The sequence below is a fragment of the Colletotrichum jinshuiense genome, chromosome 4, assembly GCF_051148585.1.
Source record: "Colletotrichum jinshuiense chromosome 4, complete sequence".
Taxonomy (NCBI): Eukaryota; Fungi; Ascomycota; class Sordariomycetes; order Glomerellales; family Glomerellaceae; genus Colletotrichum; species Colletotrichum jinshuiense.
This window is the reverse complement of record NC_139311.1, coordinates 1744825-1758321: the sequence shown is the minus strand read 5'-3', so window position 1 is coordinate 1758321 and position 13497 is coordinate 1744825. Positions and strand designations below refer to the sequence as shown.

General features: G+C 55.0%; 4 protein-coding genes across 4 annotated transcripts; 1 reads left to right on the top strand and 3 right to left on the bottom strand.

Annotated features, from left to right (window-relative positions):
* Nucleotides 1-872: 872 nt before the first annotated feature.
* Nucleotides 873-4601, top strand: EsH8_IV_000446 (uncharacterized protein; the record flags this gene model as incomplete). Its single annotated transcript, XM_083265336.1, has 1 exon — nt 873-4601. One exon carries the CDS (start codon nt 873-875, stop codon nt 4599-4601), a length of 3729 nt encoding a protein of 1242 aa, XP_083124231.1.
* A 645-nt stretch (nt 4602-5246) lies between these two features.
* EsH8_IV_000445 (uncharacterized protein) lies at nt 5247-5873 on the bottom strand (the record flags this gene model as incomplete). Its single annotated transcript, XM_083265335.1, has 1 exon — nt 5247-5873. One exon carries the CDS (start codon nt 5871-5873, stop codon nt 5247-5249), a length of 627 nt encoding a protein of 208 aa, XP_083124230.1.
* Nucleotides 5874-8184: 2311 nt separating this feature from the next.
* On the bottom strand, nt 8185-9746 carry EsH8_IV_000444 (glycoside hydrolase superfamily; the record flags this gene model as incomplete). Its single annotated transcript, XM_083265334.1, has 6 exons — nt 8185-8252; nt 8316-8748; nt 8803-8997; nt 9048-9099; nt 9166-9233; nt 9285-9746. The coding sequence occupies 6 exons, from the start codon at nt 9744-9746 to the stop codon at nt 8185-8187; spliced, it is 1278 nt and encodes a 425-aa protein (XP_083124229.1).
* Nucleotides 9747-10322: 576 nt separating this feature from the next.
* Nucleotides 10323-11425, bottom strand: EsH8_IV_000443 (uncharacterized protein; the record flags this gene model as incomplete). The annotated part of the gene is made up of 2 exons (XM_083265333.1): nt 10323-10407; nt 11184-11425. The coding sequence occupies 2 exons, from the start codon at nt 11423-11425 to the stop codon at nt 10323-10325; spliced, it is 327 nt and encodes a 108-aa protein (XP_083124228.1).
* Between the last annotated feature and the right edge of the window lie 2072 nt (nt 11426-13497).

Genomic DNA, 13497 nt, shown 5'->3' with positions numbered 1-13497 from the left:
TGTCAAGGGGGTTCGAGCCCAATATGGGTTGGCGGAGACAGCTGGCAGCCGGTCCCACCACTCAATCTCATCGAGGTTGCATCTCGGGCGTCATGCCGTACCTGACTTGTCTGACTAGAGCGGGCGACGTGATTGTCAGACAGAAAAGAGTGCTGTCACGGTGGTAACATTGACACGGAAGCTTGAGGAGAGAGATGGAATGGTTGTGGTTTGATTCGACAACCGCCGGGGGAGACTCTCCGGCCTGCCAAGCCCAGATTGCCTTTGCACGGGCCAGTCGGGGCCAGCCAATGCCAGCCCGCTACCCGGACCAGGGGCTACCTCACTGGCAAGGGCACCTTGCAGCGAACCGCTTAGCACAAGCGGGAGGTGATGTCATCCGCCAGGGGTGGAAATTCCAGCTCAGACTGCCCTTGGAAACAGCTAGATCGGAGCGCCAGCCGTCCAGCCATGCTCGCAAGCTTGCTTTTCGAGTGAAACTCTGGCCGCACATGTTCTGGTATTCCCGGTACCAGAGACCGGCGCTGTCTCTTATTTCTCCCGTCGCTTTCTTTTCGCCTGGGTGGCTTGGCCTGGCAGTCTCTTTGGCTTCTCTCGCTCCATACGTCAACCTTTCGTGTGACAACAAGCCAAGACCAGGTGACGCGACTTCTTCGACACTTACGACTTTCGCCCCTAAGCGACTCTACCAAACTGCTACCACACCATACCCCATGGCAATATTGAGGCCCTCTTCTTGATTCTTGATTTTTTATTCTTAATTCAAACGACACCCCCGCGTCGGTTACGGACTGCTACGTTCAACCACACCTCAGGTATTACTATCGACAAACCCTGTTCAAGCTCAATCACACGTGAGCGCCATCGCCATCATGGCGCAGCCACCTACCGCGGCGACTCTTGCCTTGGGCACCGCGACAGAGTCAGAAGCGACTGCGACCCCGCCGCCCGGAGAGCTTCACGTAGACGAAATCGACCGAGATGGCCAGCCCGTCGCTGTCGTACGCGACGAGGACAAGAACATTGTCTATCCGTCCTTTGTGCCCCCCGAAATCGATTCGCCCTTGAGTGGTCGGTCGCCACAGTCAGCAACCACGCCCAAAATACCTGACATATCGCAAAAAGACAGAGGCCAGAAGCAGACCTTGGCAGTCCCTGCAGACTCCGCGCGCCCCGAGTTGTCTGGCACAGTCAATCACCAAGACCGCCCCTCCGTCGACAAGAGATGGATGACGGAGGCACCTGGCCGTAAAGGTGGCGCCATAGGTGCGGCATCTCGCGCCGTTCCAAAGCGAGCGGGAACCTCCTACCTAGACAAGGCACTACAGCAGGCCAGCAGACGAGATTCCGATTCTAGCTCAAGCGACTCCTCGGACGACGAAGCCGGAGACTCCAGGACCTCTGCCGAGAAGCAAGCTGACAAAGCCAATGCTAAAGCCCACGCAAGACACCAGCGAGAGATGACGGATCGTTATCGCCGATTTCAAGTCGGCAACGAGAACTACAACACCAAGGGAAAGGTGAAGAAGGATGGCCGACTGCGTATTTCGGTCAAAGAGACAGCAAACACTGGTTACTTGGCCAAGGCTCTGGGACAGGCCGTGAAAAAGGTCGTGCCCGTGCCTGAAGGCGGAGAGGACGACGAGGGTGCCCAGCGCCCCTCGTCCCGCCTCTCCTCCGCCACCACAGCTACCGCCGATCGCGAACCGAAGCCGCGGCTGAACATTGTCATCATGGTCATCGGCTCCCGAGGTGACGCGCAGCCCTTTCTCAAAATTGGTAAAATTTTGAAGGAAGACTATGGGCATCGAGTTCGCATCGCGACCCACCCAGCCTTTCGCGAGTTTGTTGAGAAGGATTCGGGTCTCGAGTTCTTCTCGGTTGGCGGAGACCCATCGGAGCTGATGGCCTTCATGGTCAAGAACCCGGGCATGATCCCGACCCTCGATGCTGTCAAGGCCGGAGATATTGGGCGACGGAGATCTGCCATGGCGGAGATGTTTGACGGGTTCTGGAGAGCTTGCATCAACGCCACCGACGACGAAAAGGACGTTCATAATCTCAGAATGATGGGAGAAAAGGACCCGTTTATTGCTGATGCCATCATTGCCAACCCTCCTAGTTTCGCTCATATACACTGCGCCGAGGCTCTCGGTATCCCTCTGCATCTCATGTTCACGTTTCCTTACACTCCGACGCAGGCTTTCCCCCACCCCCTGGCCAGCATCAAAAAATCAAACGTGGATCCCGGATACACCAACTTCATTTCCTACCCCCTGGTCGAGATGATGGTGTGGCAGGGACTGGGTGATTTAGTCAACGACTTCCGGGTCAAGACACTCGGCTTGGATGCCGTTTCCACTCTTTGGGCCCCCGGCGCAACCTATCGTCTTCATGTACCTTTCAGCTATCTTTGGAGTCCTGGCCTCGTCCCGAAGCCTCAGGATTGGGGGCAAGAGATTGATATTTCCGGCTTCGTCTTCCTTGACTTGGCATCCACCTTTGAGCCACCGAGCGATTTGGAGAAGTTTCTCGAAGCCGGCGAGGCGCCCATCTATATTGGGTTCGGCTCCATCGTCGTCGATGACGCCGACCGCTTCACTCAGATGATTTTCGAGGCCGTCAAGATTGCCGGAGTGCGCGCACTAGTATCCAAGGGCTGGGGCGGACTGGGAGGAGACGAAATGGACGTTCCCGACAACATATTCATGCTGGATAACACGCCCCACGACTGGTTGTTTCCTCGCGTTAAGGCCTGTGTCATCCACGGCGGCGCCGGAACCACCGCCATTGCGCTCAAGTGTGCCAAGCCGACGATGATTGTACCCTTCTTTGGCGATCAGCATTTCTGGGGAAGTATCCTGTCAAACTGTTCAGCAGGCCCCGAGGCCGTGCCCTACAAACAACTCGATGCCGAAAAGCTCGCCGACGGCATTAAGTACTGTCTGACAGAGGAAGCGCAGGAAGCAGCCAACAAGGTGGCCAAGGACATCGAGCTGGAGGGTGATGGCGCGAAGAATGCCGTTCGTTCTTTCCATCACCATCTAACTTTGCAAGGCATGAACTCTATGCGCTGCTCTATCTTGAGGGACCGTGCTGCAGTTTGGACAGTGAAGAAGACCAACATCAAGCTCAGTGCCCTCGCTGCCGACGTCATCGTCGAAAACGGCCATCTCTCGTGGAAAAAGCTGAGACTGCTGCGCCATACTGAATGGAACGATTTTGAGGGTCCTGGCGAGCCGGTAACGGGCATCGCGGGCTCAATTGCCGGGACGGTAGGCAACGTATTTGGGGGGATTGGAAGTGTTCCGTATAAACTGGCCAAAACCTCTCAAAAGCGCAAGGAGAAGAAGGAGAAGAAGAGGAAGTTGAGGGCGCTCAGAGACAAGCGCACAAGCGCCAAAGACCGGAATCCCGCAGCGAATGGCAATCTCCACCAACATGTCGAGATCAGCAACGACGCTCTCGAGTCCAACGGCAACCAGACAGAACCGGGCAAGAATAAGAGTACGGACAACGTCAAGAATCAGAACAAGACCGAAAACTCGGAGCCGGCTCACGCAAATGGGAGTGCCGCTTCTGGCAGACCCGGCCAGCAGGATCGTCGAGACACAATGTCGTCTGTTGACACGGGAACCACCGTCGACAATGCTGTCGAGGACTACGCCACTGGAGTTGGTGAGGGTGTAGGAAAGTCGGCCCAAGCTCTGGCAAAGGCACCGGTAGATTTGTCGATGGCAATTGCGCAAGGCTTCCACAATGCTCCTCGTTTGTACGGAGACGACACTGTTAGACGCCCGCCCCGTGTCACAGGCATCAGCTCAGGTCTCAAAGCGGCCGGTAAAGAGTTTGTATACGGTATTTACGACGGCACTACCGGTCTTGTACGACTGCCCGTCAGAGGTGCGAAGAAGGAGGGCATCAAGGGTTTCGTCAAGGGAACTGGCATGGGCCTGACGGGCTTTGTCCTCAAGGACCTCAGCGCCATTATCAGTCCATTCGGCTACACCCTGAAAGGCATCGCCAAGCAAGCCGAGCGAAGGAAACAGCCCGACAGAGTCGTCCGCCGGGCACGTCTCGTGCAGGGCCAACGCGAAAGACGTCAGCTGGCGGCCGACGCCAAGAAAAAAATGGACAAGGAGGTCATGGACGGTTGGCTCACGATCTGCGAGCTCATGGAAACCCTGGAGGCGGAGGAGAAGAAGAAGGGAGTCAGAGGCATGCTGCCATCCAAAAAGGACCGAGTAAACAATGCCGCCTTTGAGAATGTCGAGATTGCCGGGCTCGCCCTCCAGGCGATCAAAAAGGGCGAGGGCATGAGCTCTGTTGTCGGCACCGAGAAGGAGCTGCGCAAGGTGGACGAAAAGCTCAAGAGTCCAGCGACGAGGCACAGCGTCGACACGAGGCAATCTGCAGACACTAATAAGGCGCGCAAGTCTGCAGAGAAGCCCGAGAGCGTGAGAGGAGATGATATCGCAGAGAACGAGGAAGGGGAGGCGCGTGCTGAGAAGGCAGACAAGGCCGATGCGGAAGACTTGGCGAAGGGGGGGGACAGAGCCCGGCGGCCTAGCGTTGATCGCACGAGGTCGCTTGATGTCTAGGCTAGGGGAGCGGGAGGCTACAGTCCATACTGAGTTTTTCTTTGGTTCTCTTTTTTTGTCTGACGGACGATATCAACATGCGAGTTGGCGTTTGGGATTTTAAGACGTTCAAATTATACCCCCTTGTTTTGGCAACGTCGTACAGAGTAGCGAGGGATTCAAACCACGGCGTACCCCTAATCATCAGTACTTCTACATGTAATGCGAGTAACCAAATCGTAGCGTCAAGTTCATCTAAAAAAAAAAAAGTTCTCTGTTTTCAATGGATCATGTGTCTGCTCATAAAGTCATGTGAGAGTGTTTACAGTGTCACGATGATGTACGTGGGACAGCCACGCTCATTACCCAGTATTTCTAGTGAGAGAGAGAGAGAGCGAGAGAGAGAGAGCGAGAGAGAGAGAAATTGGGAGGGAGAGAGAAAGGCGCTTATCAAGTATCAGGTAGAGTTGGTTTGTATTAAGATTAGCTACGGAGTACTAATAGAGCACCGCCACGGCGCGGGGCCAAGACGACGCCAGGAGGACCGGAGGAGGAGGAGGAGGAGGAGGAGGGGCAACGGTCCCAAGGCAGGAGGGAAAGACAAGTCAGAAACGAGTGCCCCCTCCCCTTCCGCCCTTCCCCACATCCTCTCGAGACGGCGTCCTATTAAGACGAAGGGGCCCACTCGCGGTACACGTCGACGGGCTCGCAGGTGGGGTTGGAGGGCGGGCCGGCGGTGACCCAGACGAGGGACTTGTAGTAGTAGTTGCCGACAAAGGTCCAGCAGACGTGCCAGCGGTAGTAGGCCTCGTCGGAGCGGGGGGCCTCGTTGGGGGCGGCGCGGGAGTCGTCGGCGGAGGAGCGGACGAAGAGCTTGTCGGCGTCGTCGAAGCCGAGGCTGTAGAGGGCGCGGTCGGCGCCGGGGGAGAAGATGGGGACGGCGCCGTTGCTGACGAGCTGCGGGGTCAGCTCCATGGAGGAGGAGACGGGGCCGCCGTTGCCGAAGGGCTGGTTCCAGGTCAGGGCGCCGAGGAGCTTGCCCTGGAAGTCGGCCTGGGTCTCGTTGAGGAAGTACTGGGTGTGGGTGGTGGGGCGGCTGGCCTCCTCGACGGGGCCGTCCGTCTCGGGGCAGAGGCCGGCCTGGGCGGCGCCCGAGTGGCAGGAGGAGAGGTAGGTCTCGCCGGAGCCGCCGCCGCAGGGGGTGAACTTGAGCCAGAAAGGGTTGGTCTGGTTGGTGAACTGGGCCGAGGCCAGAGTTGCTCCCAGCAGGGCGAGGGCGGCGGTGGTCTTCATTTTGAAGGGTGGAAAGGGGAGAGAGATAATGGTTGAGTTGGTTGGTTGGTTGGTTGGTTGGATATGGCTTGGGAAGAGAGTATGCTCTGTTTGATGGCTGGTGAGGAGGGAAAACTGCTGTCTGGTTCCTCGAGCTTCGTTCGTCTTTATACTGGTGTTCGGATGCTATACGATCTCGACCTTGACAGGTGTGTATAGACTCTTTCGGGCACCTTGAGGTTTGGAAAACAACGTTTAGTGACACGGGATCTAGCCAAATACGGATGCGTACATACATGTAGGGCGGGTGGCGCGGTTTATATTTGGAGAGACATATCTGGCGTGCCCACTCTCCCGCTTTCGGCCCTGGGCCATCTCTTCAGCGCCGGAGTTCCGCCGCCCGTTGTTCTCTCTCCAGGTATCCTTCTTGGCCTGTTCTGGCACTATAATGGCAGATGAATACTCGGAGGGGTGGACAAGGGGAAGAGGCGGAGAGGGAGAAAGAGGGCGGGAGGGGAAGCTGCACCCTCCTGGTGGAACCCCGCCGACCGACCTATACGCGGGGGCACCAAACCGCATCCTGATGTCGGCGTCACCTCAAGGTAACATGGACGCAAATGACGCCCCAACTGGGCATCAGCAGATTCTCAAAGGGGGGAGAGGGGGGAAGGAGGAAGGGAGAATCGGCGAAAGGGAAGCGTCGGCAGCGTGTGGTGCCTGCTTTCCTGTCGATCAACGCCCACATAATCGGATCCGTTGATGATCACAGGGCCCAGCGCGAATGGAGCCCGGCGAGGGAGGGAAATGGTCTGCTCTCTGCGTAGCGAAATTTCTGGGGAACCACGCCTGGGCCGTCTGATTTGGATCGTCCACAGGGTGACACCGCGTCAGTCATGTCCACCGGGGCGGTGGCTGGATTGCATTCTCCAGAGAGGCGGCGGCAGTAACACGGTCCAACGACGTCCCCATTTCTTCACGATGCCGATTCTTCGCTCATCGAAACGACGATTGGCCCACCCGCAGCCCGCGCGTCCCCTTCCTTACGGTCACGCGGGTCTGGATTCCAAGATCCGGTCGTGGATCGATGCGAGGTCGATGATGGAAAAGAGGAGCGGGAGGGAGGTCTAGAACCGAGGAGCCGCGCCGCCCTTTACACTACAATTGACGACGAGAGCTTGTTTCTTGCTTCTTTTCCCCAGAAAATTGAAATTAAAAAAGATTAAAAAGAATTAAGCCTCCGATGGCTCCCCCTGCTTCCCGCTGCCAACGTCGAATTGGGGTTGACTACGGCGCTTCCAAGCCGGGACGGGTCGACGCCACATGCACGTCATCGATGACGGCGCCTACGCCCCGAAGCCGAAATGCCCAGCTGCAACCTTGTGAGAATCGTCGTGTTCGTAAAGAAGAAGAAAAAGAGAAATGCTAACATGCAAGACAACGGCGGACTTCCGCTTCGTTTCTCCCCCTCCCCAACTGGAGCTTGTCGTGTTATCGTCGTGTAAAGAGTCAGTCAGTCAGGTGAGAAGGGGGGTTGAGGAAGTGGAGGTGAGAGGAGGACGTGATGGCCATGTGCAAGTGAGACACGGCGTTGGAACCAAAGGGAGCGTGCCGGCGGCCCGGTTGGGTCCCTTGGCGATTTATCCAAGTTCCAAAGCAAATCCAAACAAAGTCTGCAATCAAGCCCAGAAGCGACGGTAACAATGATGGCGGGGAGGGGGGGACGGCAGATGGCAAAGCGCACACCCTCTCCGTTTCGGGCCTGGCGTGATCAGCAAGCTTCAGGCGATTGCTGAATGATCATGTGGAATGTTTTGGTTGTTTGTTTTGCCTCCTCCCGCCCCGCCCCCGCTATCATGATGATCCCCCGTATAGATGGCATTTGTTATTGATACGATACTGCCTGCCGGAAAGGTTCACCTCGTGGCCGTTGCTGACTGACTAGATACCAGTTGCGTCAAGCCCCCTTGCTGAATCCGGATGAATAGCAACGCCCCTGGACTTGGCGCGAATGCCAAAGGGGCCAAACAAAGTTGCTGGTCGACCCCGCAGGCTACGTTACCCTTGAGGCGGGATGCCGTGGAATTCGTATCTGGACTTTGTTTTTCGAGTTGAGGGGTCCGCGCTAGCAAGTGGATGCCAAATACTTGATTCTAGTATGCAACAACAAAAAAACTTTGGACAGTAAATATGCTAGGATCGATCCAAATCCATGGGCCAAACTCCTCATGAGAAACACTCATAAGAAACATTCATGAGAAACACCCCCCCTCCCAGCAACCCGTTCTATAACCAACCATCCTTACACCCTTGGCCCAGCCAACCGGCTCGCTTTTTAACCGCAGACCCCGGAGTTGGCAATCGAGTTCAAGTCCGTCGGAATGACTCCAGCAATCACGGCATCTGGAAACTGTTTGTCAACAAACGCACCAAAATCAAAGACCCTCTCAAGGAAGGAGAACGCACCTCTGTAAGACCAGCGGTAGTCCCCAAGCTGGGACTTCCACGTCCAAAACACCCACCCGGCCGTCGTCTTCTCGTACGAGTGCACCTGCGCCGCGAACCACTTCTTGTAAAAGTCCTTTTGCGTGTCGCGGTCCCAGTCGGCCGAGTTCTCAATGTCGTCGGGCGGGCTGATGCTCCACTCGCCGACGATGGTCGGCCCCGCGGCGTCGCCGTTGCGGTTGTCGTTGCACGACGTCGAGATGTAGCTGTCGTGCGTCCAGGGCACATCGTTCTTGCTGGTCCACTTGAGGTAGCGGTGATCGTCAAAGGCCGTGAAGTAGGTGTCGTCGAGGAACTCGGTTGGGTTGCCGGAGCCCCAGAGCGTCGACATCATCTGGACGTGGAAGTAGTTGTTGCGTGTCACTCCGAGGTCCTGCTCGACCTTACGGATGGCCTTGGGGCGAGTCAGCGAAGGATTTGAGAAGGAGCTACGGAATTTCCAACTCACATTGTAGCCGTTCTTGTAGAACGTGCTGCGAAGAGACTGCACAGACGAGCCCCAGTTGACGGGCTCGTTGACAAGCTGGATCGTGCCGACGTTTCTCAGCTCGTGATTGTCGTAGGCGAGCTTCCTAAGGAATTGGAGGAACTTGATGGACCGTCCGTACTGGTAGTCATTATAGAAGCCTGGGGTCGACGCGAACTGAGAAATGTTAGATGGGCAACGATGAACGGCACAGGCTGTTGTCTTACTTGGCCAGTGAAGGAGTTTCGCGCGACTTGGGCTCCCGGGGCACCGTGCTGGCTTTTGGAGGCGTCAGTCGCATAGAAAAAGAAAAAAAAGCACGCATGATGAGCTAGTAGCACTTACTCCAGGATGATGTAAAATCCACGGTCACTGGCCCATCCACAGAGCCGGATCAAGTACTTCAATGCTCCCTGGGAGAAGTCAGCTGCCGAATCACCTCATGCGCAAACGATCAGACGAACCCTCGGGAAGTGCTCAGAGTTCTGGTCAACCAACGACTCATCGATCCAGTAGCCGAGAGGAATTCTGATGGTGTTGATGCCATAGGCCATCATCTCGTCCAGGTCGCCCTGGGTAATCCACGTGTCCCAGTGCTTCTGGAAGGCAGCGTCGGATCTCGCCTGGCCAGTGTTCATGACGCAGTCGAACTCTGATTCCTGGCCGCCGCAGCCAATGTTGTTCCATTCGCTGTTGGCGATCCAAGGCTCAAAGACAAATAGTGAGCCAAGGTTTACGCCCCTGATCTTGCCAGAGGCAGTCCACCAGCGCTTTTCGACGCCATCCGACTCCTCGGCTGTGGTGTTCTGCGAGTCGAAGAGGCTGAACCCGCGAGAGTCAAGGAGCTTCTTTGAGCCGTCGTTGGGCAGCCATGCGTGCGCGAGCTGGGCGGCGGCGGCGAGTGCCAAAAAACTGAGACGGACCATGTTGGCGATGTTTTAGTACTCTGGCTGAGCTGTGTCGAGAGGGATGCAGAAAAAGAGAGGAAATAGAAGCCAAGACGTGGCAAGACGGCCGTCTTAACAAGTTTCTGACTACCATGAGTATCGCCTCCCGCTGATGATGATGGCCCGAGGCAATCACCGAACGACGGCCGAAACCATGGTCCGAGGAGGGGAGATTGGCGTCAGGGCGCAGCCGCGATGCGGTAGCACTGAAATTCGCGGGGTCGAGACGCTAATGCAAATGTCGATCTTGAGGGCTGAATGCGCCCTCTAAATTTACCTTGGCCAGCCTTGTTTTTTTTTCCCCCTTGAACGGGCATGTCTTTACTACCTAGTTCGCAGGTGACGCCTTACATTGCAGCACAGCTTGTGAGGTTATTTCGGGACGACGCAGGGGACTGCGGCATCGAAATGCACCAGTTCGTCCAATACGAGCAGAGCGATGACGCCAATAGGCTAATAGTTCCTGCATGCGACTCGCATCTCACAGCCGCACGGCAGGGCAAATGGCGGCTGCCTAGAGGTTGTTCTTTGGCCCCCATTGCCTCATCAGGGGTCTTACGGCTTGTTGCTGACTGGCATTGGCTGCAGCGTAGGATCGACGAGACGGCCGGGCTGGCCCGGGTTGAGGCCGGCGACCTCCCTATCAAGGCTTAGCTCCAATTGCCAAACCTGGTAACTTTCGGGGCCGGCCTGCGGGGGTGTTCGCTGTATCTGCAGTGGCCTTAGTCAGGAAGGAGCAAAGAGTCCAGTCAGCGACAAGTGTATTTTTTGGGGGCTCTGGAGACCATGAACGTGAACCCAAAGGGACCACGGTGAGCACCATCAAACTACGCACAACACCAGTTATTCGTTGAGCCTCAGGGACCAAGCTAAAATAAAATACTATAAACAATCACCTGGTAGGTCATGTCTGACCACTTTGATCTGACAAGCATTAGTTCTGTCTGGGGTGTCATATTGAGATAGTGTGCCTGAATGCTTGAATAAGCACATTTTGGCGTATTATTATTATTATCATTGTTGCTCTAAAACGGCTAGTAACCGGGCAGTTTCTTATTTACATTAGTCGGTGCATCAATCGTGACGGAGTTGAAAAAAAAAAACCATTATTTGATAGGGCCGCCGCTCCCAACATCCTGCTGAATCGACTCAGCTTGCCAAGGCGAAAGAGAGGGTGGAGCGCCAGGCCCAGAACACCCCGAGACCAACGGCAACGACCCTCCATCAAACGTCAATCTGAAAGCACCACTTCCCCCATTGTTGCTATACAGTGAACGGAAAGGAATATAAAGGGATGGATCCGTAACTATAAGAGTGTACGATTCTATAGAGTCAAAGTCGCCGGGGCGTGACCCAATCTGGGCGTTGCTGGCTTTGAACGTGCCTGACAAAGCTTGTGGTCCGAGCCAAACGTACATCAAGTCATCAGGAACGTCGATTGAGAGGGTGTAGCTGCCAGCGTCCTCGACCTTGATGTATCCGCGTTGGGCGACCGCAGTGCATGAATTGAGCGCGTCTGTCCCATCGGGGCCCGAAACCCCGAAAATCTTGACCGGCTCAGTGTTGGAAGTTTTGGAACTATCCCATGCGTTGAGGATTGTTGTGCCGGTTTTAAAGGGGATCACGCCCTCGAGGGCGGTTTTTATGTTCACGTCCATGATAGCTTTGGCGAATTCCTTACATTGCGGCGATCCATTGCTAAAAACGTACAAAGCGAATTCACTGCCTTGAGCGCATGAGAGGACTGGATTGGGTGCAGGTAGGAGAACGGCAGTGGTTGTCGTGCTCGTCGTCGATTCAGTGCTTGTAGTTGTTGGAGATACAGATGCCGGGGCAAGGGTGATAGTTGAAGAATCGGGCGTGGTCGAGACAGCAGTAGTAGTGGCAGGCGTTGTAGTCGAGGAAGAGCTCTCAGATGTCGATGGTACAGGCGATTGGAATGACGACGTCGATCCTGTGGTAGACCGCGATGACGATGGTGTAGGGAGCCGAAAAGCAGGCCTGATGTCGATGGTAGTAGTCGTCTCCAAGGCCGTCGAGCTACTCTCAAGTACACTGCTCGAGGGACCAGAAGACTCCGTCGACTGCACTGTGGTGGAGCTACTGCTGGGGACGTCTTGGGTGCTAGAGCTGACAGGAGGCTGACTTGTCTGAGTACCAGTAGACCCCGGCAGACTCAGACCAGCGATTTTCCCATCTTGACATTCCTCAGCTGTTTAAGTTGACCGAGTTAGCATTTGATTGTGAACGAGTGACCCTGCATGTGTCTTTATCTTACTTCCGTAGCTCACAAGTGAAGCTGGCTCGCAATTCGGTGGTCTCGATGTAAACGTGATGTACACCTCTCTATTGGAATCCTGGCAAAAACCTGCCTGGCCACCGGGCAAGGAAGGGTTCGAAAACCGAAGGAAGCCCCCGGCATTCTCAAACGTGGTGGTGATGGCGTTATCTGGCGGCGACCCCATACCACGCAACGATTTGTAAGTTTCGCCAGGAGAGTAGTAAACAGGCACACCTCCAGCCAGCAGCTGTCCCGAGGTCAGAGTAAAGACGGTGGCACTATTGCAGCTTTGCCCATTTGTGGGTTGCTCGCTGTTCACGAATCCTCCAACATCCCTCTTCCTCACGTCTCGCTTCGAGGTAGCATTGAAAGCAGGGACGATGAAGAAGATAAGTGGACGAGCCGCTTCCGTGCTGCGACTGGGCGCCGGCGAGGAAAAGACGCGGAAATCTGCTTATGTTAGATAACTCGAGGAACAAACAGTAGAACTGGAAAGAGGAGGATTACCGGCGAGCGGCCTGGTAGACGTAGATGATGCCGAAGACGTTTTTGAACCTGATGCAAGTCCCTTGGTTGGTGACCCAGCCACAGTAGAATTCGGGGCCAGGGCGGCATCTACCCGACCCGAGCCCAAAGTTGCGGCGGGGGCAAGGTAGGTCGAAATGTATGTAACGCACAAAGAAGGCATTGGGTAGCCATCGTCAACGGGCTGAATGACGGCAGCAGTGCCAACTCTTGCAAGCAGTGTTAAAAGGAAAAATTGCGGCTTCATGATTGCGGCCTAATCATAAGTGTTCTGTTGCAAATCACCCTTTGCAAAACAAAAGTGGTATCCCGACGTGATAGAAATACAAAAGACCCAAGAAGCCTACTGTACATGTCATATAGATAGCCACTCTCCATCACTGAACATCAATAAATATCACATCCTCGCTGAGAATATCACAATATTATCATGAGACCAAAAACCATTTCCTTGGAATACACTCTCGAATGCCATTGGACTCATGTCCAATGATACGAGTCTCAGGTTCCGCCCTTTGTTTTAATGCGTCAGAACAAAAGTTGCTGAGCAGAAAAAAGGAGGGGGTGTAGGAACTGCACAATCTGCACATTGTTAATAGGCACGTGCAATGTAATTACATAAGATTCCTTACGCGGTCGATGGAATCTTGGACTAAAACAGCGAGAAGCAACAAAGCTGGAGAAAGATGTGAGACTCCACGCAATATGAGAAGAACCCCTGAACTAGCGTCTGGGCAGCTGAACTTTGAATGCTAAACATTTTTTTTCGGGTTCCCGGGATACAGAGAATACAACCCCTATACTGGAACTCCCTTCATACAAGAAATAAAATCAAGATTCTTTCTCGGCGTATTTGGCTCCAGAAAAGCGTCATTGATTTTATGCGAATTCCTAAAGACTGCATGCCTCCGTCTATCTCACTAT